Source organism: Parus major, chromosome 1, assembly GCF_001522545.3.
Source record: "Parus major isolate Abel chromosome 1, Parus_major1.1, whole genome shotgun sequence".
NCBI classification, from domain to species: domain Eukaryota; kingdom Metazoa; phylum Chordata; class Aves; order Passeriformes; family Paridae; genus Parus; species Parus major.
Window position 1 is genome coordinate 75,447,714 of NC_031768.1, and position 26,807 is coordinate 75,474,520.

General features: G+C 36.8%; 1 protein-coding gene across 3 annotated transcripts in view; it reads right to left on the reverse strand.

Annotated features, from left to right (window-relative positions):
• Nucleotides 1-898: 898 nt before the first annotated feature.
• CNTN5 (contactin 5) overlaps nt 899-26,807 on the reverse strand; it is a 602,350-nt gene continuing 576,441 nt past the window's right edge. For all 3 annotated transcript variants that reach the window (XM_015638959.3, XM_015638922.3, XM_015638933.3), the window contains 6 exons: nt 25,345-25,579; nt 14,484-14,593; nt 7,584-7,770; nt 7,010-7,122; nt 5,460-5,628; nt 899-3,823 (listed from right to left, as the gene is read on the reverse strand). In XM_015638959.3, the coding sequence (XP_015494445.1) occupies nt 3,720-3,823; nt 5,460-5,628; nt 7,010-7,122; nt 7,584-7,770; nt 14,484-14,593; nt 25,345-25,579 (918 nt within the window). In that variant the 3' untranslated portion in view covers nt 899-3,719. The remainder of the gene's footprint in view (nt 3,824-5,459; nt 5,629-7,009; nt 7,123-7,583; nt 7,771-14,483; nt 14,594-25,344; nt 25,580-26,807) is intronic.

Sequence of the window (26,807 nt, forward strand, 5' to 3'; positions counted from 1 at the left end):
TATTAAGAGCTCAAATAAAACTAAAAAAAGAAAAATATTTGCTGTAATTGTGTTATCTGTTCCATTTTTTTCTCAAAAGGGAATATGCATCCTTGAAAGTTATTCTATTGTGGTTAGTCACATAAAGTATTTCAAGAATAAGACAAAGGAACTGAACTCTTCAATTGAACATGACATTACCACACTGTGCTTTTGTGCCTCCACAGGCTTGGGGTACAAGTGACACTTGAGAGAATGTTACAGAGAGTTCCCAGGAACTACGTAATAATTCAGTACATGGAGGATTGACCTTGGTCATCTCCTTATAAAACTCTTCTTTTCATGGAAATCACAGAAAGGTTTGAGTTGGAAGGGACCTTGGAGATCATCCAGTTCCAACCCCCTGCTGTTGACAGGGACACCTTCCACTATCCCAGTCTGCTCACAGCCACATCCAGTCTGGCCTTGAACACTTCCAGGGGTGGTGGGGGTGGTATCCACAGCTCCTATGGGAAACCTGTACCAGAGTCTCACCACCTTCTCAGGAAAAGTTAGATTTCCCTAAAATTAATATAAATCTCTCTTCTGTTCATGATATTTTTAATGCAGAGAGCCTTTATCTCTGAGGCTAAATTGCAGATTTATATTGCAATATTCATTAAGTATAGTTTCATTTTGAGAATTCAGGCCTTCTTTTACCTCTCAGTTATTTAGATGTAAAAAATATTTACCAAAGAAAACCAAAAACCTGACATATGTATTTCATCATAGTAAAAGATGAACCAATTTGAAGATGAAACCATTGCAGATTCATCACTTTCTTCTTGAAAATCATTTAAAGGTTCTTGCTGCTGAAAACCAAATAATTGTGTCACCTTGAACTCTAAGAATATAACTGAGGAGATGACAGGAGATAAGATAAAAGTCAATAAAAAGAGAATAATTTATTAAAAAGATCTAATGTTACAAGAACAGTACACAGAAACTATTATATTACTGTGTCTTCCACACTGTATATACCATTATATATAGCATATATACAGATTGTATACAATATATCTAACATTTTGATATGGGCCATGACAGTAACTTTCTTTTGGTCTGTGAAACAAGGTTTCTTTCTAATTATTTTTTTTCTGAACAGATCCTGTGACATTATACAAAAATACAGCCTCCTCAGTGACGCTAGACTGCACTATTACAATCTTTTACATGAAAAAGGAAAAAGCTTTCCCTTGCAAAAAAGAAATGTCATGATAAGGAAACATCTTCTACAAAGTAACAAATAGGTAATACATAGGTACTTAAACATTTAAAACATGTTTATTAATATATTTAAGATGCAAAATACATATTCTGTTCATGTTGAATATAAAACATACCTCCTTTTGTCCCTGCAATACAACTACATTACCTGATGGTATGTTCAGTATTTCTATTTGTATCTTCATACTAGAGAGGGAGATGTGTCTAGATGGAGCTCTGTCTCCTTATCAGACTTTTATTCTTCCTATTAAGCATATCCATTTATTGTTAGAAAGTTTAACCAAATGCCATCAGCAGTGAATGTAGCCTTTTTGAATACTCTGAAATAAACTGCATTGGCAAGCAACTGTATAAAAAAATAGAGGAAATTATGCCTAACTAATTTATAAAATAGCCATTTGACTTTTTGGTTCATCAGTTTGTTCTTATTTATTTTAACATTTTGGCAGATGATGGATTGCTGATGCAGGCACTCTGCACAGTAGCAATGCTGCTGTTTTACAAGGGACAGCAGGTAGTTACTCTCTATGAGTTTGCTCTATCAGCAAGGTACATTACACCTTCCTGTCTTTGATCTCAAAGGCTTTTCCACAAGCAGAGATATAGAAGGCCTCTTTCTCTATATCTGCAGTCAATTCTTATCTAGCTATCCTGCCTTTGTTTTCTGAGCAACATGGTGACTTAAGTAATTTTAAACACTGTTTTTTAGAAAATTATTTCAAATATTAGTGGGTAACAAAGATTTGAGTTGAACCTTCTCTGAATTTTTTTTTCTGATAAAATATTCAAAACCAAAAATATTTAGTCATCTTCAGCTTCTCACCTTTCTATGTCTGTTGTGCTTTCTTGGCTACTGTTTTGAAACAGCTGAGAAAGAGCACAGTTGCAGTGTATTATCTAAATGCCAAAAATTATTTTGCTAGTGAACAGGCAAAATAATAGCATTTTGAATTGGGAACCCATCAGCTAAAATAGGTTTTCATCAAAACTTTTAGAGGGATAGACAACTAGAAGAATCATGCTACTAGGACTTTCATGTTAACCATTTTTGACTTGATTCTTCCCAGGCAGTGCAATGTTTTTCCTAGGCATGATCCCCAGATATGTTAGCAAAATGCCACCCTTCGTAACACCGTGCACACCATGATAGAACAAGCATGCACACCATCTTCCCTGGAAGTCATTTCTCCTCAGGTTCCAATATGTGGGAAGGCCTTTCAGTGTAGAAAAATTGTCCAAATTGTCTATTGAGTAAAAAATTGTCTGGTACAGAAAAAATGGGGATTAAAACTGATAGCACACAGTACCTACAAGAATAATCTCCAGTGAGCTATAGAAATAGAACCAATTAGATAAATAAGTGGAATGATGCTCTGTAGCACCTTTCCAAGTAATTTTTTCTCAGAAGCAAAATTCTCCAAAATATATCCTACTGCAATCTGTATATATGTGGATAATGCCATCCTGAAAAATGTTAATATTCTCTTCATAATATGCTTTCACATATACTTCAACTTGAGTACCACCTATACAAAGCATAGAATGCTACCAGAAATTGGACTCAGAGGAAAAAGGAAAAGAGGAAGTTACAACTGAGAAGTGGTTGGGAAAAGTAGGTTTATCTCCTTGCATTGCTTTATTTGTCTACTTAGTAGCTTAATGTATACCATATTTCAATGTCCAGTGGAATTTTCATTGTCATATGCAGTAGGAACTGATTTCTTATTTTCTACTGAAAATTTCATTGGACAAGAAATCTTGTGGCATTTGCTAAAAAATTACTGGATTCCTCCTAAGTTGTGTTTAATAATTTTCCATTTACCTGGTAATAAAATTAATGGATTTTCTGCTCCATTTTGCTACATTCTGGGGTAAGCTGTCTAGTATTTAACTGACAATTCTTTTTGCTAATTGAATACATATTATATATTTTCAGAACAAGTTCTTTACATTTGCAATGTTTTTTTGTATATAAACTGTGTTTTTCTTCCTTGTCATTAGGAAAAACCATTTATCAGGGATGCAAGCAAAGTATTCAATAGCAAAGCTGTATCAAACTGTGTTCTATATTCAAAAAAGGATTTTTTTTCTCCAAACCATACAGGTGTATTAGACACCACCCCTTAAACACCTAATGATACATGACTGGGTTTACTAAATTTGAACATATTAAAAAAAGGAAAATACATTTGACAGAAATTACCTTTGCTTACAAAAGTTTATTACATACAATCTGCATATTTTTGGGCCAAAAAGGGTCTCCTCCTCAGTGGACTTTTACAAATAAAGAAGAGATAAAAACCTGATGAATTATTGACCGTGTCTCCAACACTCCTCTAAGTGCACCACAGGCATTTTGATGGGTCTTTAATCATTAGCTTGGGTTTTCAGTTTCTCCATGGACATAAAACTCCATCCCTTGGTGTCATCAAGCTAGAGCAAACAAATAACAACAACAACAAAGTCTGCAGCCTTCACCATGAGGTCGAGGGTACCATCAGTGCCAAAAGCAATGTTACAGAGGATGACGAAGTAGACAACACATGTAAGGTGGACTGAGCACTTGTTACTTTCCCTCCTGAAATGAAAAGCAAAGTAATTAAGAAAAAAATGATGCAAATTATTCTAAGTACATTTAGATATTAGCTTTTGCCCAAATTTATATTCTATTACCCCCAGCAAGAGACTAATTTTTAGGCAATGGGTTACCGTGTGAGAACTGTAGTCACAAAACGGGCTCCCTGCACAGATGAGATTTTATGACAATACCTACAGCAGCTCACTGGAGCTATAGGATCCTCATATTCAGTCTGCTATTTAATAGGAAATTCCAGAAGGATGTACAGTTTTGTGTCTTAATCTTAAAAAAAAGCATTAGGTTGCAGAAGCTGCTCTGGGTCACAAATCTTTGTCCCAGAACAAGGAATGAAAGCCAGCCCGTGATCCCTCTGTTAGTCCAGAGGAAAAGGTGGCCTTTGGCCCATTAGTGCAGTGTTGATTTTTGACTACAGTGGTGTCTTAAGAGGCCATGCTAATGGGGAACTGTGCTCTGGCATGGTAGTGGCAACAATGGGAAGGGAACCAGACTGGGGGTTTTTTGGACAGCAATTTTCCTAAGTGAAACTAATGTGATATGCATAATCTAATTAGATGGAGGACTTTGTGGCCTAGAACTATGGTTCTAAAGATACACGGAAAAAATATTCCATGTATTGGAGGAGGAGGAGGGCTTGGTGTCTTCTGCATTCTGATAATAGCACTGCAGTTCGTAGCCAGACTAGAGCTGAAATTGAAGTTCAGGCTCACACCTTTTGCTTAGTGCTCCTTAAGGACCAAAAAGCAATATTTAATAAAACTTTAAAGTGTTATCAGAAGGTTCTAATTAAAAAGCCTTGTTCTGTTTAGGCAAAGATTATGTTATTTCTTCATTGTTCTTTCCACTAATCCTCCTATCCCTTACCTACCTTTGTAATATTGATACTTTAAATCCTTTCAACATACTACAGTAACTGAGGAGAGAGCAAATAGATATCATGATTTACCTAATGATAACACTTTAATACTGCTATAAGTTAATAATTAAATAAAGTAATAATTATGGAAGGGATAATTATGCACTGGAACTTACAGTGAAATTCAGCTTACTCTCAAGCAGGCATGTACACAGGGGTCAGCTACCTAAATACATGCCACTTCAACTGTGTCACATACACCTCTGGCTGGTGGCACAGAATGATGTGTGTATCCCCCAAGTCCCACATCCCATCTGCCTGCTCTGTTTGGGATGCCTTAGGACATTGAAAATGTCCTTAGGCACTTGTGTCTTAATACTAAAATTCAGAAGATTAGCTGAATTGCTGTCAAGGCTCCACTGCTGGTCTCTGTGGATTGCATCACAGCTGACTATATTGCTATTTGAGACACATAGTGCACATATAGACATCTATAGCTCAGGTAGGTTTTCAGATGTCATCCTCAAAAGGGAGAAATTTCCTATAAATCATCTTTGTGCATCAGCCTCACATGGTTGCCTCAGATGATCTTAAACATCCCATGTATAATTAGATACCTTTGTTTCAGCATAGAACTAAAGGCTCAGATCAGTTATTTTATTTAATAGCTAAAGAATTGTGAGAACATTGTTTTTCTGGTAGAGAATAACAGAGTTAATGAGTATATAATCACCACACTTTCAAATATAAGTGTAACTTTACCTGAAAAAGATGGAACTCTGATCTGGGGACTTGCAGTCCCATCCCCTCCTTCACTGACTGCACAGACCTCAATGATGTAGACCCCAACATCAGGAAGAAGTACCACTGCAGACGTTTTCTGTGTTTCTATAACCTGGCTATTGCTCTGGCCCTCTTGCCGAAATAACACCTGTGGTGGATAAAGCAGACAGTGGTCACAGTGGTCATTCTGTGGCTCTGTATTTTGTATACAGACATTTTGTATAGATGTCACTATGCAGTCACTGCAATGTTAACTGTTTCATGCTTTCATTAGGGATTTCCTGACATTGCATTTCAACAGTTTGCTTTTATTCTTCCTGTCCTGCAGTGGCTTCAAAACAGTAATAGCAAAATATTATAGAGATCCATGGATGTGAAAGGACACAGGTTATGACCTAGAGCAAGGACAGAGGACTTGCCATCTCCAGCATTAGGTGTTGCACAACTTTATCTCCAAAATTGAAAAATTTATTTTGAATTCCACTTGGTTCAAGTTCTTATTCCAAAGTTCATCATTTTTGGCTCAAGAACCCAACTTCAAATGGAAGGAAAATAGCCTGAATAATGTATTTACTGTGTTTACCTTAGCTAGCTAAATCAACTGATGACAGCTCAGATACGTCGCTGCATTTGCTGTGAAACTCAATACAAATTTATGGCATGTGGGAGGGAAGCAAGGCAGCACGTAGCCGTCTTTTTGGTATTTCTGCATAAGAGTTTCTGTTCCCAGAGAAAACTGAAAAGGTCAGAGAGGTGTGAAAAACCAAAGAAGTCAACTCAACTGTTTCAGAATATCAACTATTCTGATAAAGGTTAGAACAGTTTCTGGTTTATTTGGGTCATTTCATACTTTCTCAGTGATATTTCCTGATGTATCTGTGGAGATATAAGATTATAGTCTATCGAAATGACTTGATAAGGGCTTCAAAAACACCCAGACCCCACAATTCTCTAAAAACACTGAAATCATTCTACTTTTATTTAAGGTATTGCAGTGAATTCTGTTTCTTATGACTTGTTATTTAAGTGTTAATCTGGATTTTAATCTTTACAACTTCAAAACTTTGAATTCCAGATGTTACCACCACTGCCGTTGAACATCATTAACATGATCACAAAAAACACCTGAAGTTCTTGTGCTTCTGCTTCAAAAAATATTAATTTTAATGTAAATTAAAGATATCTCATTGTTCTGCATTTCCCTAAATCTTACTGCAATTACAGTTGAATTGAAGAGTTATTAGGAATTTCATTCTGACATTATTAATAGCCACTGCTGACTCAGAGGTTGAGTCCCACAGATGGAGTCAGATAGAATTTGGTATTTGAAAATCACAACACAAAAATATGTTGGGACATTTCTCTCATTTTAATTTTATTTATTGCTTCTCACAGTACAAGCTGATTTGAGACAGTCTGTATAGAATGCTTCACTTGCACAGAGGAACAAGAAAGGGAAAAAAGCCAGCAGGGAAGAGGAGCTATTTCTTGGAAGAGAGAAAGGTGAGCAAGGAAGGGGAAGCACTAACCTTGTAACCCATTACATCAGATTCATTAGCTAGAGGTCTGACTGGCTCCCACCCAAGAGACACATGTGAGCCATCCTGTATCCACATAATATTGCCTGGTGCTTGGCTGGGAGCTGAGAAAAAAAAAATAACATGTACACATATATATTTTATAGGTAGTTCCTTTAAAAACAAAAGAAAAGTATTTTAATCTTGCATTATATTTAAAACTGGTAGTGTTACCAGGCTTCCAACTCTAGATGGAACACTTAAGACTTTATTTCATCAGTGGTGTAATTTAGTAGATTATAGAGTATTTATAGAGTATTTATTCCACCCACCCCATAAATTCCACAAAGCTTATGCACTTGAACCTTTTCTCTCTCTTTGTACAAAAATGCCTTGTTTTCTAGGAAATTAACCTTTGCTATGAATGCAAAGTCATATGAATTCATGTCTAAACATCAAAGCAAAGCCATGAATCAAATCTCTACATGATTCCTGATTATTATACATTCTTAATAAATAAAAACCCAAGGGAGCAGAGGTTGCTCCCTGATTTCTTAATTTTAGCAAAGGTACTGAGATTACTTACGGGATTTCTTGGTTGCTGCGTGCACAGCAGTGCTAGGTGGTCCATACCCTGCAGCATTGTATGCCCTCACTGTTAGGTGATATAATGTGTTTCCTTCTAATCCTGTCAGGAGGATGGATGACTCATTTCCCTCTGTTTTGACCTTTTCAGCTGCTTCTTCCTGCTGCATGTCCTTCCAGTAACCAACCTGCCAACAAGCAACCAAACGAAGGATTAATATAGGCACCTGGCAAGCTCATGCTGCCAGATGCTTGTGCTTGTTATCCTGTGGAGGATGTTTTTGCCATTTATGCCTTGTTCTGATCATCAGATCCCTTTAAGCATATGGGATTTGCAGCTTGACCTCAAACCATGAAGTGCTCTCTTCTCCAAAATGGCAAGACTTGGAATATGGTGGTGTGACCTGAAGCACATGGAATAGCTTCTACTGGCACAAGAGGAGGTTGCTGTAAGATAGAGGAGCAGAGGGTGAACTTTGGCAGGGAGAGCTGATCATTAAAGGACACCTTTCAAGGAGAAGTCATCCGCTGGTAGGTCACCAGAATATCTACGTTCACCCTGGAAAACTGACTGTATCTGTTAAGAAGTGTTGTGAGCAATATTCTCTTCCTGGCCTGGTGCAACTCAGATCCAGGAGATTTCTTATCAGTCCAACGAATAGGCAATGACAGAACAATGATGCAAATGTTTCAATCATTTGAAAAATCTTAACAGAAGAAAAAGAAGGAAATTGATTTGGTTTTGGTTCTTGGATACAAAGAGGTTCCTAGTAAATAAAGTTTTGATATTATGTTTATGACCTTCCTTTTCAGACATAAAATGAACCCCTAAATGATCTTTGGTGGTTCTTAATTCTTATTCTTTGACATATTTAAATTTATCATAATCTCAGGGAGGTTATAAAGCTGAGCAGAGAATTTGGCCAGTGTCTGTCCTCAAGGACCAAGCATTTTCAGGGCCTGACTGGAGAAAATGTATCTAAGTGAGTTACACAAGTAAGGGAATTCTCATGGGGCCCTATTTTGCCTAAGAGGAGATGTCAGTAACATGCCATTCAAAGACCTATACTCAGCTTACTGTTATTCATGCTGAGACCTACTTGCACTTCTTCCACATTTTGACCTTTTGTGTGAAGCTGGTTATTTCTTAATAAGTTATTTACATTGTATCAGGATAACTTTTCCTCTGAGAAAAAAGGTCACAGACAAGGCAGAACTCTTAAGAATGTCTCCCAGGAAATAGCAAAACAAAAAAACACCAAGGGGTTCACAGGAAAATAAGACCAATAAGCACAGTGCTGACCTTTTATAATTGCATTAGGACTGCCATAAAAAAAAAAAGATCTGAAACAACCTGGTTGCAAAAATATGCATTTGAGGTCCTACCTTTACTAGAGCAAAGTGTCTCTGTTAACTTTGGTTGAGGGTATGTTAGTTTGTGTCAGACCATAGTCCACTCTTCCAACTGTAAAATTCAAGCATTTTTCTTTTGTGTGCATGCCTGCATTATCCCATGTTAAAATGCTGTTGCTTTAATTCTTAGGTGAATTACAGCTCCATTCACAAGTGTAGCTGCAGTCACTTGCTCTGAAATAAGGGTGATTCACTGAGGTATTTTGCCAGATGAATACTTGACCAAAGCTAGTGATATGTGAAATAACACTTATTCAGAGTCAGTTTTCTTTTCTTGAAAAGAAAAAGGAATGAGTAACCACTTATTCACATCCTACTACTGAATCTCCAACGCTCATTATCTCTTGGGCAGTCAGATTCCTTTCATTTAACTTGCGATGCATCTTTACAAATTTGATGCTACGATGGTGAGAACTGCACAATACTGAGCTCTGTATGAACAGGCAGTGAGAGGGACAATGTGTCCTGGAGACCCTGTCATCCAGATAGTGCAGTCTGCTGAGGATCCAACAAGAAAAGGGTCAGAAAGGAAAAGTGAGCTGACTAAGCTTCCACAGGTGAACAGTAACAGGGGTGGAAACACAATTGAACTTTGTCTCCTTTTTCTAGAAAGCCAGGAGCACAATTATGTGTAGCTATGTTTATTCACAGGACACACCATGTCTCATATTAATGAGATGTTAATGAATTAACTATGATCTCTTTTTTAATTTTTTTTTTTGTGGCAATGAATTCATTCATTTGTTAATGACCAAAGGAAATAAAAGAAGAAGTGGTTATAAAACAAAGAAGTTCAGGCATTATTGACTGAGGTAGATGGTATAGGGATTTACATTGACACTTGAATTGAAACAGAGATATTTCTGATGTTTAAAACTGAGGGACATATATCTTAAAATAGAGGGTTTGTTTATTTAGACTTCTCTGCATTTGCTGTTCTTTTTTAAATCTTATTTTCTGTAACCTTAATTTAAACTTCTCAGAAGAGATCAATAGCACAGAACATGTTTTCATTAATATAACAATAACATAATATATATATATATGAATACATATGTATAACATAAATATACTAATATTCAACAACAGTAAATATTGATAATAGCATGAAGCATAAATCACTAAAAAGTAGCCCATATTTGAAACAAAAAGGGGGAATAAAGCATTTTGTTTGTTTAATACATTATTGTTTGTGAGGTTTTACATTTTTTCTGAAGAACTTTATCTTGATTTTAGTCAAAAAATAGTAAACTTTGACCCTTGATTTCCAGAGACCCATCTCTTCAAGCTGGAGAGGAGCAACCTGCTTTGCTCTGATCATGGGTTGGGTAATAGTTAAAAACAAATCTTAGTAAAAACAATTTCTGACTAAAATTATTCTACCTCTGATAGTTGCAGACCACTTGCATTTTTAAGTTAAAAAATATCTTAAATGATACTATTTTCCCTAAGTCGGTTTCTAGCTTATACAGTCTTTGTCTTGATCTGATCTAACTGCACATCATCTTCACTAAATGCAGTAAAGTCAGAGTTATTAACTGTATATTCTTTCTGTTGATCACAGAAAATTAAAGCTACAAATAAAGCATATCAAGTAAGAGCCTAAATCAAGAAGAAGCTCTTACTTGCTTTTTCAGGCTGTGGTTAAAGTATCCATATACTCTTTCTAAGTGTACTTCACTAAATAAAAAACAAACAAAAATACAGTACCATGTAGGAATAATTATCTGTTCCATCATAAAAATAGATAAAATGCAGATAAGAAGCAGCAAAATATTGAGTAAATCTCTTTGAAAAGCCATAAAATTACTTTATTAAATATATAATATAATAAACCAAGTTATTATATCAAGTAATCCTCTCTAAAAAATGACACTCAAGGTTTTTTTCTTTTTTTTTTTGTTATTTCTAACTTTGTTTATTTGTTTGCTTCAAGTTGATCTTTTGATTATATTAGCCAAACTCCTATCCCTCAGAGGAATTCCAGCAAAAGAGGCATGAGCTTTTTCATTTATACTTAAGTATTAGACTTATCTTTCTGGAAAAGAAACAAGAAACCCAAAATATCTTTTCTTTCAGTCGGTAATTCTTTCTGTTTTCCTTCCTTACCAGTAGTGAACGAGAAAGAAAACATTGCCTCGGGCTCAAAAAGATTTTATAACCTTCAGCTTATAGATTCCAAACAATAGGTATGAAAAACACACTGTATTTTTCCACAATTCTGACAAAGTTTTTGAGCTACTTCTGCTTTATCAGACTGTAGCTGGCATATATTTAGTAAGGTCAGGCAGACAGCTGACAAACCTGTGCTGAAGGCAGGAATAATATGTGCTTTGGAAGATGCAAATGAGGGCAGCAAGCCCTGCATAAAACTCAAGTGACATAACAGTTAACACTGCCTTTCAAGGATGACAACGTGAAATTGGACAAGCTCCTTTGCCTTTCATTACTCCTTAGTACAAAGTGCAAGCAGGGCCAGAGTGAAAGTGGGTCACTGTGAACTTGTTCCCATTTACTAAATATTCTGCCACTTTTGTTGATTGAAGCCCAAACATCCAAGTGTTAAGAAATTAGCTGTCCCTTTTATAATGCTGTTGCCAAAAGGCCAGAAATGTGAAGATTGTGTAGGTGGTTATCACTGCTATGATGACCACAGCCAGAATACGAATTGAGACATTAAAACAGAGTGGCTAGTCAGATTGTTTTGCAATCAGATTGAACTGAAGGCAACTCTTTGCTTATGGCCCACAATAATTCTACATTAAGAAATAATTAAAAAACAAAAAAGCATAAATAATTCATACTTTTATCAAAATTACTGGATTTCTGTGCATTATCTATTTGCTTTTTGTGGATTAAAGGAGTACTATAGGCTTTGTTTTGCACTGCACTGTACAAATGATGAACTTTTGAAATTAAGAGTCTTCCCAACAAGTGAAAGAGACTCTTAAGAAAATAAGAAATATGGAAAACATAAAGCTGTTCAGTACTTCTGTGTTTTTTTTTTGGTGGGGTGAATTTTAGCCCCAGTGTCTTCCTACACAGACTCCTTTCCTTTTTGCACAGTGGGGATGCTTTTAAGGCAAACTGTCACTGTGTTAGGAAAATTGGGTTGATAGTGTGGACTTAGTGTACTTAAGTGACTATTACAATGCACTGACTCACTGTACTGAACCCATAAATCATTACCTCCTTTCTGATGAAATTCTTCACAAAAATGGAATTGAAAAGACCTAGCGATACCATCCTCAGAAGTTATTCTCTCCTGCTGAATTGCGCAGAAGAGCAACATTTACTTTTACGTTTACTGAGTAAGTGCTGCTCAGATTGTAATTATTCCTGTGAAGATGGAGAAGACCAAACTACTCCATGAAAGATTTGTCTGTCAGAAAGTGGGCAGAGGAATTCTGGCTAAATGAACAAAGACAGAAAGGGCAGGATATGGATGGGTAGTGTGGGGAGGAAAAAAACACCCCCATCTCCCCAGATAAAAGTAGTACTTTAAAAGGCATTACTATTTAGAAGGCTCTTCTAATTTCTTTGTGGGAGGAGGTACAAAGGAAAAGTGAATTTTGAATTGAGAAATCCATGAGAGACATATAGCTGGCAAGTATTATTTTTTGGGTCAGAGTATGCCAAACTCCAAAGGTCAGAGCACTTTCCAAGTGCAGAAGATCACCTCTGACACAAAGGAAGCCCACTGTCCTACCTGTAACAGCCATCTATTGCTAGGACACACCTGTAGAGCTAAGGGAAGTATTATGTGACAAGCCATCAAATGCAAAATCCATTCACATTATGAAAGGATAAGTTTCTAGGGAAATAAATTTCAATTTTAGAAAGAAAATATATTTTTTTATTTTAAAATATGTAATGCAAAGTTAATAAAACATTTTGAGAATCATTTTGATTGAAGGAATGAAAATAAGAGTGAAAATAGTAGGTATAATTTAAAAGATATTAAGATATCTGAGAAAAAATAACAAACCAGCCACCTTTCTGAAAAGAAAAAAGAGAGGGTGAAGCAAGTAAGTTATTTCAGATGATGAAAGACCGATCTCAAGATTGAAGTCAGGTTAGTAACAAGTGGAGCACTTCAACATGGAGAGGAATAGTATTTGTAAGATGAATATCATCTGTATCAGATACAGTTTTGTTCTCTTTATAAATAGCAGGTTTAAAGGTAAAATGGTCAAATATGACTTTTGCTGCACGAAGCAAGCTATGTGCAAAAGAATAGAAACATATTTAATGTAAGGAAGAAGCGGGAGAAAAGAGCAGTGAAATAACTGACAGGGGGTTAGCAGAGTTCAGCGTGCAGATGTAGATGGGAAAAAGACCTGAACAAATGGGAGACCCGAGGGGACATGCCAAAATCACAGCCCATTTGGACTGTGCTAGATATTAATAGAGATGTTGCTATGCAATATATCAAGAGGCTACAGAAACAGTTAAGAAAATATTAACTGGCTGTGTTTGAGCTATGAGGCACATGTGTGGTCCTGGTCATGGCTGGCAACCCCTGAGAAGGTGTTGGCTCTGGTGCTGCCCAGACACCTGCATTTCCTTCCTAAGGCTATTAGTGATGGTCACCAGCCCCTGGGGAGGCCCAGGCATGCTACCAGGGAGACACCCTGTGCTAGGAGATCACAAGATATCTCTTGACATTCACATGATTGATGTCTGCCTCAGACCTACATGTTTACCCTTTTTGCAGTGTTCCTGTAGAAAATCAGGAATGAGTCAGCACTAAAGGTCTAAAGCAGGACAAATAACCTGCATCCCAAAATCAGTTAATTTGGTTTGGCTGGACTATTTATTGAGGATCAGCACAGCCTGATCCACAAGGTCGGAGGGGGTTGTGGTGGTGGCCCAAAAGAATAGACAGGTATACTGCTAGATCTATCTGTTCCTGGAGGTTTGGATTGCAAACTGTATCCAAAAGTGCAAGGAGGTCCCTTGCCAGGGCTGGTTCACTCTCCCAAGACAGGAAGGGCTGTCTCTAAGCAGAGTTTTATTTATGGACTGTGCAGCTGCTGCTTCCCTCTTGCCATCCTGTTGTTACGGTCTGCCCAGCAGATGTCCCTCGGCCTCTGTGGGATGAGAGCACATGGATGAGAGGCTCTCTCTTTTCTCTGTGCTGGTTGCTGTCAGTAAATAACAAGTTGGAACTGGTCGCTTAGAGCTGGAAATAGTCAATACCTAATTTTCCCCAGCCTGTGAATGATGCATGCTGGGTCACTTGCAGTTCTTTCAGCTCTTTTTGAAGTGACAAAGAGATGTTATAAGAACTGGTGTTGAACAGGTTTCAAGCACAAATAAATAAAAAATGTTCCGGTGCTACAGCTGTGACTGCTGTTCCACAGCTAGTGGCATGTATGCTAAAATGAGCGTAATTCCTATTGAAATTTCACTAGTGCACATGTTAACAGAATGCAACACTCACAAAAGCAACAAGACTTCTCATTATGATATTCTGTGTTCATACCTCGAATCCCTGTGGTCTTCCTAGACTTTCTTTAATATGTTTCCACGCAACAAGAATCTCTGATACAGACAAACTCGTAGCTTTGACATCGATGGGAGCAGCAGTGGGTTCTGTATTAAGAAAAATTGAAACAATAAGCCTCCACTGTAACAGCTTGTATTTATCAAAAACACTCGGTCTGAAACTGTCATTTACTTCCTTTATTCTACCTTAATACTCACAAGAAGGCATGACACTTAGGGGGAACATGAAAAGCTGAACAAGATGAAGAGATTATTATTGTTGTATTTCTTTATTTGTGTCATGCTACATCAATATCTCATCACTGATGACGGTTGCAGCAAACTGTGAAAGAATCTCTTGTCTGTGATTTTTTAAAAAAAAGCTTTAATATTTGTATATGTGTCCCCTGCCTCCACACACCCCTTTCATAGCTGTAACTGCAGCAGTAAATGGAGCATTCATTCTATTTGTGGCTTCTTAGTGCCATTCTGCCAGCTCAGGGTGAGCAATTCCTTGCTGAGGTGCTCACTCAGTCCTGCTCTGGGGCAATACTGAGTAGGAAGTGATACCCAGGGTTGTAGTGAAATGCTATATGAAAAACTTTTTTAGGACTATGTTATCATATCATCGAACTCACAGGTGCCAGTGTTTGGGATGTGCCACCTTCTCTCTGCTGTGAAGCATTTACTGTTTTAGGCCTGGGGTGCACATTTTTATAAAGGCACCAAGAGCTAAGGTTTGCCCCTCCAATTAGATGTGTTTGTTTCCATTGGCTCTCTGTCCGTGTTTCTAGCTCTGTGCCATTTGTAAGATGCTCACTCTACAGTCCTGACCTCCTGATTATCTGGAACAGAGGAGCCTTCCTGCCCTCCAGAGTGGCTGGGTGTCCTTTGGTGACACAGGGATGTGGCTAGGATGCTCACCAAAGGCTGTAGAATGCTTTACATGCGGCTTTACATGCCACACTTGCCCAACAGTGTTGTGCCTCTGTACTTTCACATCAATGAATGCTTTATAGAGGACCAGCTTCTTTCAGTGGCTGGGAAGTTGAGTAAATGTCCCCAGATATTTTCTATGACAGGCCACTGAGCACCCCACCACGCAGCTGTGTTACCTGTGACAGTACACTGGGAGCAACAAGTATCCAAAAATTGTCTTGTATGAAACTGGGACATGAGTCAAGGAAATCTGGTATGTCTTCTGCTTTATTACCTAAATATGACTGAAAACTTTCTAAAAGACAGGCTGTGGAGGCACGGCTTTTACATATACTGTGCAGTACACAGTAGGGCATTTCTCCACTTCTCTGGTGTAGTTCACTTACACAGCAAAAATGTGCATTCACATTCCCCTTTAGTCATGGAACTTGTGATTTCTTTCTTGGCCTAACATTCCTCATTACATTTCTAATGTATTGATTGGTTCCTGAAAGGCAGGCAGAAATCTTGGTTTTATGTCATAGGGAGACACATCAAAGAGCTTTCTGAAAAATGGGGTTTGGGGACTTGTTTAACAGGGTTACAGAAAAGGAGTTTCCCTCCGGAACAGCCTGACATAAAATAAGATATTTTTCTCAGTGATCAGACCAGCTAATATGTAAGATACCTAATATCAGTGTTGACTCATTAGCTACCCTCCTTTCTCTGCAGATGTTGTTGGCACTGTTGTCCTACAAATATTTTTGACATGGCTCATATAAATTTTTCATCCTTTTTGATGTCAAACTTTTAATGTTTTTTACTTTTTTTTGATCTCTTTTTTGATTTGCATCTGAGGAAAAGAAATAATTCTGATGTGATACAAAGTGGTGTTTGCCAACAATGAGTATTACTAATAAGTATAAAATATGTTTGAAACTTTTTAGGTAATAAAGAGTAAAAAAAAAAGTATGTTCAGGAACAAGAGAAATGATGTTTTGAATTCAATACTGAAAGAATTGCATTATGAAGAAATATATTGCTCATAATACGATTTTCTGTTCAACAGTTACATCCTGTTTTCTATTTTATGTACTACTAAGATTTGTGTGGAAAAAGCTATTTTCTAGTTTTTGTATTATTGAAGCAATTACCTTGTTGTCAGAAAAGATTGCAGAAGGATAAATAATTTGAGATGTACACAAAATGTTGTTTGGCAGACTTTACATTTTCTATAAATGCAGGTATCATTTCCTCTTTATAGCATTCACTAGGAATGGTTTATACATTGCTTGAATAGAAACATAGAATATTTTCTGATATTTTTAAAAATTGTTTTCAACAAACGGACCAGAAATAGTTTAGATTTTTTTTATGTGAAGAAAATGTATTTCTCACATATTCAGAAATAATTCACTGCAGTTTCACTGATATTAGGCACTGAGAATGGTGTTCAGCAAAACAACAGAAATCATATATTTGGGAATAACATATAAGGGTCTGAAAGTTTTTGGAGACTAAATAGCATTTTTTATTGATTCAGATATGATGAGGACCATATAATTTCTGGTGATATAATACAGTCTGTGGTTCACTCCAATGTCATGCTTTATTCTCTGTGTCTAAAACTAATGATAAGTTTGATAGGTTCATTAGCTTTTTCTATTATGGCCACTGATGTTATAATCATACTGTTTCCTTCAGATCTTGTTATTATGCTAAACCCATAGGTGTCTGCCTAAGGTCATACTTCCTGAGAAAAGAAGAAAGGCCATCTTTAATATTCCCTGTTTGAATTAAAGATGCAGTACAACAAGTTCTCATAAGGCTGTGTGCAATGTCCATGGAACACTGTCTTTCCCTTGCGCTGCAAACATTTTAAAGAAACATGATCAATATGTAGGTCTTTGGGATAGCTGTAAAATGGCAGGACATTTTTCTTTGCTAATGTTCAGAGTGGAAATCCTGAATTTTGACACTGGAAAGTAAAGAAAAGGATCACTTGCTAGTGTGCTGTACCTGTTTATGACTTTAAGCTGATCTGTTTTCCTGAAATATTCATCCTTAAGGATTTCCACATGATCTACTTTAAAAAACAAGTCCAAGAGCTTACTCAAATTTATGTTGTTTTAATTCTTCTATGGAACAGGGCCTCAGTCAGGACTACTCAACCAATCAGTTTATATCTATTCAGTTCTTATTTTGATTCCAAAAAGGATTTTTACAAAGTAGTCTTACTCAAAAGTTGAGCTCTTATTTGAAGCTAAGAACCCTAGTCTGAGCAATTGCATTATGACTGCAGGCAGTTCTTCATAGCTGAGATTTTGGGATTTCAGCCAGCATCTATTTCTGTGATAATGCCTCTCCATGGGAAAATCCACAAGAGATACATCAGAAGGAAAATCAGGAAAATTCATCCCTCTTGTGTCAACCTGTAGGTAGAGAAAGTAGTAGCATTTGCTTCCCTGCTAGAAATAGCCACATGGACTATCTTGCAAATCAGAGAACTTTCATTTAATTTTTCCATTCCTGAGAAGTGGAAGGCACCACCAGATCTGCAGTGAAATGTCTGTCTGAAGGATACAGAACTTTCTCCAGAATCTTGTGCTCAAAAGGAAAAAAAAAAATATCCATTTTCCACAACAGCAGAAACAAGTTTAGTGTTTCCTGGCCAGGCCTTTGGAATTCTCACTTTTCTACAAGTCCTTTCTATTTTCACCTTGTCCCAGACTAGTGTCCTTGCAGAAGACTTTGAAACAGAGAAAAATTAGAAGAGTATTGGAATGAGCTATAAGTGAAGACCTCCACCCTGAATATTTTTGATTTAGTGCTGAAATACTCTAACTTGTCGGGTAGAACTCCTGAAGCCTTTTCCTGTAATGATGTTCTCCTGCACACTTCCTCACAGTGTATACCCTGCTGTGGCTCTCCCTTCCCTATGGAATAACTCAGATTTATTACACAGCAGACTGTCACCTGGCAATAAGGAGCTGCCTTATTCCATGAAGAATTTACCAGAGGAGGGTTGCCATCTTCATGAACACAAATGGTTCATTTCCATCAAGCTCCAAGGCAGACAGGGTTACCCTCATCACGGGAGGAGGGGATGTGCCCATTATATTGGTTGCACATTTTCTTCCCGTGGGGCTAGTGCCATTGATCAGAGGAGTGCTTAATAAACTCCTGCATGTCAAGATTGTGATTTCATTCCTTAAAAAATCATTGGAGACAGCTCTAGCTGAGCTTTCACAGCATCTCTCTAGACAGATCATCTTGCAGAATCAGGAAATAACCCTCTGTAGTTTACAGCTAATCTGCCAATTAGTTTTCAGGTTCACCTAAACACCAAGTAGCTCAGCTTTAGCTATAAAATGAATCACAGGACTTCACAACTTGAAGATTTTAATTAAAGACATGAGGCTGTATTCAAAGGTGTGCAATTACATATTATTTACTCGTAATGAAAAGAAAATAATAATTTATTAGTTTGAATATGGAGAAACAAAATTACAATGGCTTTTGCATGGTCCTTTGCCTTTCAGATAATGGAGAACTTTGGATCTCTATTGGTTTGATGAATTACCACAGATCCATACAAAGCATGAACAAAAGCTCTGTGCAGTATCATTGCATCTTGTATGTATTACAGAAGTGCATCTGAGGTCCCTCAGGAGGTTTTAAACAGTGAGTGTGGGTCTTCAGGCTTTAACCTGTATATCTAAGGGCTTTCTATTTCCTATATAGAAGTCTTTAGTAGTATTCACTACTCCATTTATCAAAATTGTTGTGAATATAATTCTGTCAATACCTGATGGAGAAATAAGATACTGAAATGAACAGAACTGATCCTGTATCACCCACTATGACAATCACTAACAAAAAACCCCTTTATAAAAGACCTAACTCATCTTGAAACCACTTGGGTTCCTGGAAACTTGTTTCTACTTCCTTTAGTATTCTCATCTATTTCCATACTGTAGAGTACTCTAATTCATATTTATCCTTGTGATTTTAGGCTGCATCTATACTTGTAAACTAAATAGGGACAGAGAGACAAGGCACCTTTCCTGAGCATGGACACACAACTATCTGTAGCATTAAAATGCTGGCATCACCTGTACTGACTCTGGGTAATTTGTGCTGCCCCAGCGTGTGACAGTTTTATCAGAGCAATGCTCTGATGAAAATTAAAACATTTGAGTCTTATGTGTAGTTTCTACCCATCTCCATGAGTGGAAAAAAATGGATTACATTTTATTTATGGTACGTTTGAATAGCAAATTCTGCACTGTTTAATTTGGAAAAGGTTGAATTTCTGACAATTAACAATACCAGAAGTTTTCACTACAGATGTAAAAATTTTCACTTTCATGTTATTATTAACTTTTCTTTCTATATAATCTTATTTAAAATAAATTATAAAGTTTTTCATTATTTTTGTCAATTACTTGAGTCTACTTAACATCAGTTCCTTATTACTCTTCTTTTCTTCTTTTTTCTTTATTTATTTTTCTTTTTCTTACTTTCACTTATTTTATTTTTCAGGCCTTATATGCTTCCCCAAAATAAAACAAACAAACAAACAAAAGCAAACCTTAATTTTTTGTCTATACTTGGGTTATTTTTATCCTTTTCATTACTTGGATTGTATTATGTATGCTTTTTACTTATTCTGAATATATTTTAGAGGGTGCAGCTATAGATCCTCATATGTAATGTCTTGTCTCAGAAATGTACCATTTCTTGCAGTATAAACTTCAAATATCTGTAATACGTTTGGCTTAGAGACATTCCAAAATATATCTATTTTTAGTTTCAATTGTTAATTCCAGTTAATAAAATAATATCCTGCCTTTTAAAGATGACATGCTCCATTGTTATTTGTTATGATCAGCTTTCTATAGTGTCTTAATTATTCAACAGAACAAAGCTATTTTACTGTTATTTCTTCTCACTTAGTCAGTACTGGATAAAGAATCTGCTAATTAGCACAGCCAGAACACAGGGCCATTAGTCCTTACTAATTAGTTTTCTCTATACAAACTACTCTGAACAGCTAAATTCTTTCATAAATAACAGCATCCTTTAATATTTTTCAACAATTAGAAAGGTATTTCTCAGCATCCAAACTGATCAGGGTAATCAGCAATTGACCTCCAGCTTGACTTCCAGCTTTTTAAATTGCCCTTTTCCAAAATTACATGGAACCCATGGTTATTCTGTTTTATCCAAACACTGATTTTGTATTTGCTGATACATTATCACATCATCAGCATATTATGACATTCAAGTTCTTACTTTTATTTTGTCTTTCCTGTGTAGCTCATACTTTGTCTCACCATGCTTGTTAAAAAAAGTCAGCCTGGTCATTACTGTTATCAGCAAGCCTTTTCTATCTTCTTGCCACCAAACCTTCACATTCGTATTTCCTCCTCCATTGCTGTATTTTTGATTTCCCCAGTTTTCATTTTCCAATGAACTAAAGCCATACATAGAGATTTGCATATGGTTTTCCCTGATACTGAAAGCTTGTATTAATAATCTTGGAATTCTTAGCTCCTTGGTATTTAGGTGGAATGTAGTCATCAATAAAAAGAGAATGCATAAATATTTATGTTGTAACAAACCGCCCTACCATTGCTTTTGTTCATTGCTTTATTTTCAGGATCTAGAGCCTTCTAGAGAATTTATTTTTTCTTCTGTGGATAAAAATAATCAGTATCTGCACTGAATTTCAGTGCTGTTTCAGTATTTTCTAACTAGCATCTGATACCTTATTTTCCTGACAGAAGGTATGGTCAGAATATTTCTCTCTGTTCTGTTCATGATCCTTTTCAGCCTCAGGCCTGCACACTGCAACCTTTCTCCTGGCAGGTAGCCTAATTTGCCATGCTCTCATGTCTCTTTCTCTTGTTAAAGTTTTCCCTCATGTAAGGTTCAGGCTTGTCCTTCCATGCTGCTGGAAATGCTACTGTCTCCTTCTGTTCTGTCTTCTTCTTGAGATAACTCTACATCTTTTTTCTATCCTGCATCTTCTAAGCATCATCCTCATTCCCTCTTCAGAACTGCTTCCTGGGTCTCATCATCCCTTTTAACATCACTACATGTGACCTTCTATTTTTCTTCTTTTCTCTCAGATTACTTGCTTTTTTTTTCCTTTTTCTAAGTTTTCCAGGAAAGGCTCCTCCTACAAACTGTCCTAGTGAATTAAGACACCTTTTCCAGAGTCACACATAGGTTATACGTCTAGTTTTGTACAATCTTTTTAATTAACTCTCCATTCTATTCTCTATTCCATTACATTCATCTGCACTTTTAGTTCCTGGACAGTCTTTCTTATGAACTGTGTTCTGGTGATGATTTTTATGAAGTCAAAAGACCAGAAAAGGAGGAAAAAGGTCTTAAAATATCTAGGACCAGGTAGACTTCCTTGCCTTTTCAGCTTTGGGTCACTACTATCATTGATGTTTTAGCAACCACTGGTGTAATTGTCTTCTAAATACCTGTTGGGTCTAGGTGTTGAGGTGGAGGCTGGTGACAAGTGATATCCATCAGGGCTCTGCCTTGGGACCAGTGCATTGAGTTCAAAGATATCTTTATCAATGACATGGACAGTGAGATCAAGGACACCCTCAGCAAGTTTTCAGATGACAAGCTGAGTGCTGCAGCTGACCCATCTGAAGGGGAGGGTGCCATCCAGAGGGACCTGGACAAGCTATAGAAGTGGGCCTGTGGGAACCTCATGAGATTAAACAAGGCCAAATGCAAGATTCTGCACCTCGGTTGGGGCAGTCTCAAACACAAATACAGACTGAGAGAACTAATTGAGAGCAGCCATGAAGAGAACTTGTGAATTGTCACAGATGAAGAGCTGGACATAAATCAGCAGTGTGCTGCACAGCCCATAAAGCCACCTATGTCCTGGGCTGCATCCAGAGCAGCGTGGGCAGCAGGGCCAGGGAGGGGATTCTGCCCCTCTGCTCTGCTCTGCTCAGACCCCACCTGCAGGGCTGCAGCAGCTCTGGGGTCTTCAACACAAGAAAGACCTGGACCTGTTAAAGCAGGTCCAGAGGAGGGACATAGAGCTGATCAGAGGGCTGGAGCACTTCTCCTATGAAGACAGGCTGAGAGAGTTGGGGCTGCTCAGCCTGGAGAAGAGATGGCCCCAGTGAGACTGCCTAGTCTAGTCTTCCAGTACTTAAAGGAAGCTTATAAAAAGGCAGAGATACTTTATACAGGCACATAGTAACAGGACAAGGGGGAATGGATTTAAACTAAAAGAGGAGAGATTTAGATTAGTTGTTAGAGAGAAATTAATTAATGTGAGGTCAGTGAGACCCTGGAACAAGTTGCCCAGAGAAGATATGAATGCCCCATCCCTGAAAGTGTTCAAGGCCAGGTTGGATGGGACTTGGAGCAACTTGGTTAGTGGAAAGTTCTCTGCCTACAGCAAAATGTGCTAAAGCTTGATGATATTTAAGGTTCCTTCCAACCCAAATAATTATATGATTTTATTATATGATCTGATTTAATAGACAGAAAAATATTAGCCACTCTATTTACTTCCCAAAAAGTGGTCAGTGTTTTGGTCAAATTTCTGAGTTCTTTTACTTAGGAGGCAATGTTTTAGGCCTTTCAGTCATACAGAAGAAGTAGATTCTTAATAAATGAGATTTCTTCATGGTTCATGAATCTGTCCTGTGAAAACTGTTTTTTCCAGTGTGCTTACCAGAGATGACATGCTTTAGACTTCCTTAGACAAAATTGTTATGTCATTAAACAATTGTTGATCCATTTGTAGATGTGGGAAAACTTTAATAGGTAGCATAAAGCTTTAATTTTCAATAATTTTATCCTATTGTTTTCTCTAGATGTTTTCTGAGTGAATAGGATGTGTGATGAAAGGCAAGTAAGCTAAGGGTTTGCTGGATCAGCCATAGGACCATAATGTATTGTACTGTCAGTTGTTACTTAATATCTACTCTTCAATAGAAATCCTTGAAAAATTCTGCCTTCAGTTGTTTAGCTCCTTAGGCATGACAGTCCATACCTCTTTCAAAAGCACTTTCCCATTTTCATAGCAAGCTGCAATGTCTATTGTCCTTAATCTTCATATTGCCCAGAATTTAGCTGTAATAAACTGTTTCATTACTCCCTTAAATTCTCAGTATATTACCTTGGCTTTTTCTGGAGGAAAGCTTTTTATAAATTAATTTTGTATTGCAATGTCACAGCATCCCATATTTTTCCTGAAATATAAGTCTTGTAAAATATTTAGGCCCATAGAATTCCTCATGTACAGACACATACAGACTGAATTAGCAAAGCTGTAATGGATAGGTATTTTCAAGTTACTGAATTAAAATCAGAAAAGTTGGTTTCTAGAGAAAGCTAATTTTAATATTCTATTAAGACCATTTGTAAAGCTCATATTTTAAAAGAACTGATAGAGAAAAATGCTTATATATTACTAATTATTTTATTCCCAATCTTGTCCAAATAGCAAGCAAAGGTAAAAGGACGCATTATTACAATTCAGCATTCAGCTTTTGTTAAAATAACTTTTGCTACTAATAAAAAAAAAGTGTTTGTCTCTCTTCCTTTGAAAAACTTTATTTGCAAATAACTTTTTGCTTAGTGTATGAAATCATTAAAAATTAAAATGATCACCATTGGCCTCACAGTATCCATTTTCATTGAGGAAAAGGGAAGTCAACTGTACAATTTTCAGGTTGTACTGTGAAATTTTTACATTTTAAAATGTAATTGTGTTTTTAAAAATAAGACTACTTGCTAATCCTGATTCAAAAAGTGGAAACCCCAAATTTCTGGGACTGCTTTTAGCAAAAACAGCAGCTCCAACTTCTGTAATTACTGTGAGAGAATAGTAGCAGACAGTGTCTGCTACATCATGGTTCCAAAGCTATAGATTTGTCGTGGGTTAATATGAAATAACATTTAATATTTCCCAGCTTCACATGAAATATTATCTTCACATTACTTTTTCATAGAGAGAGTATGAAATTCCTCTCATCTGCACTAGGACTCTGCTAATTTTATTGTCTTAATAGGAGACAGTGGAATAACTCAAGGAGGTATAGTAAAGAAAAAAACTCATGTTCATGAATTTCAATAATGGAGCTTCTGAAAATATTCTTGTGGATAACATTTATCTGCCTTTTTTTGTGTGTAGCAATTTCCATACACTGGGTCCTGTCAAAACAGAAAAAACTTCTTTTACTAATACCAATTAGTGCTTGTTGGTTGTTTCTCTTTGGTTCTTTTCTGCCCCACAAAATACTGTTTAGAATTTATGATGATTCTCAATATAAATTTTCAAGAAATATTTTTCATTTGTTCTTGTGACCTATTCCTATAACTCACATTGAAGACTGGGACATTTGAAGACTGGGACATTAATGCAAAGTCAGAACTTTCTGCTAATGAACTAAAAATTAAAATTTCTTTCTGTGCACTTTTAGAATGCATTAAGTAGGAAATGAACATTCATAAGTGAATTTATTTATTCTTTGAGCTTCTGTCTGATTAGCCCATCAAAAAAAGGACCACGAATCTCAGAAAAATTAGAAAATAGCATCCTTTCTTTGCTCAGTGTTAGAGAAACCCTGTCTACAATGAAGGCTAATGATTTCATATAAAGGATGAAGCATCATAAGCATCATGGTACTTTTTTTTTAATTATTTTTTTAATTATGACTGACATGGCTTGAGGTCTCTTCCTAAACTTTGTAATTTGCTTTCTAGGTAAGCTTGTCAAGCTAGCTCACTTCCTTCTCTGCAAAACCCGTTTAATGTTATTTAGCACTTCTGTAAAGAAATTTGTAATTTAAGCTTTAAAAAGTGTGTTATAAAAGGATGCATTATGTACAAAAGGCTTAATATAGTTTTCCATATGCAATTTAACTTCATGTTGAACTTACCTCCTTCAGCTGAGCAGATGACCACAATAGGGCTGAAAGGACCATCTCCTTTGTTGTTGTAAACACCAACTTTCACCTCAAAAGGAGTCAGAGGTGGCACACTTTCATCTCTGTAGATGAATTTTGAGGCATCTGAAGATGTCACCATTTTTTCCTTCCACCCACGTGTTCCATTGGGTCTGAAGGCTACAATATATCCAAATCCTTCTCCACTCTGAAACTCTTCTGACACTGGCTGAAAAATTAAGTTCAGAAACTTAATTATGATTGGAAATAATTTTACTAATTTAGAAAAAAAGTCACAGTTCCATTGAAGGATTTTACTTACCATACCTGTCCTCATAAGGACAGTTTCTCCCAAAGAGGAACCTCCTAAGAGAGTTTCCTCACAAAATCACTGTGGTTAGATAATTTTCCTAGGACGGAATGAGCTATTGTTCTCAGAAAAATGTTTTTTTTTTAATGCATCCCACTAACCAGTCGTCTGTAGGTGGAATAGCCCCTATGGCCTTGTTAAAATATAGAGCAATATATTGTGAGTAAGATGATGTGTGTAATACCTACTGTGGTGGGACTCTTTTGGGTTCTAGCTGTCAGACTGTCTAAATTCTATTCCAAATTGGGTGTTAAGTCTTAGAGATTCAATTCCAGAGTTCAACTTAATACTTAGAATACATTGTAATGAATCTAAATGGTTCTAAGTCTCAGAAAGGTTTTTACATTTTGTTTTGGTGGAAAATAACGCATTTTCTTTTCTCTTCTCAGAGGACATGTGAAATTAGACACTTAAATTGGGACACATCTGAACATAAGCAGGCAGTTTAAAAAGGGATGTATCTCTTTTAGAGTTTGATCACTGCAAAAACTAAAACTTACATGTCCAGCTCAATGAATGGAACTTTTAATGCTAATTAGTAAATTAGCAGTAGCTAACATTTGTTTTGAAATCAATGGACTAGTCTGGGGAGGACTAGGTTATATTTCACAGCTGTGTGCATATTAAACCTAGGTGAAATGTCCAGAAATGGGTGTCTAAACTCCCTCTCGTGAAATGCCCATCACAGATATGCAGCTAATGGACAAAGGAATCAGAGCTGGGACACAGGTGACACTGAATCCTCTCCCCTCCACATTTCAGTGAATGTCTCATCACCTGGCACTTCACTTGCCAACAAAATCTTCTACCTGTCTTTCTGAAGCTGTGCACTGCACATCCCAGAAAAAAGAATCATGACTCCATGGGCAGAGGATGAAAAGCTAAGATGGACTTTGTAAGGCAGTCTCACCCCTGGGACTCTGGTTTCTTTGGGAAGAAAGTTTTGGCCCCTGACAGAGTGGGACTTACAACACTCTCCAGTAGCCCCCAACCCAGACACCTGGGAAGTTCTCTAAAGACACTTAACATGAAAACTACATACTAATATATCCTATTAGGCACTGGGATTAGGTCCATTCACAGCAGA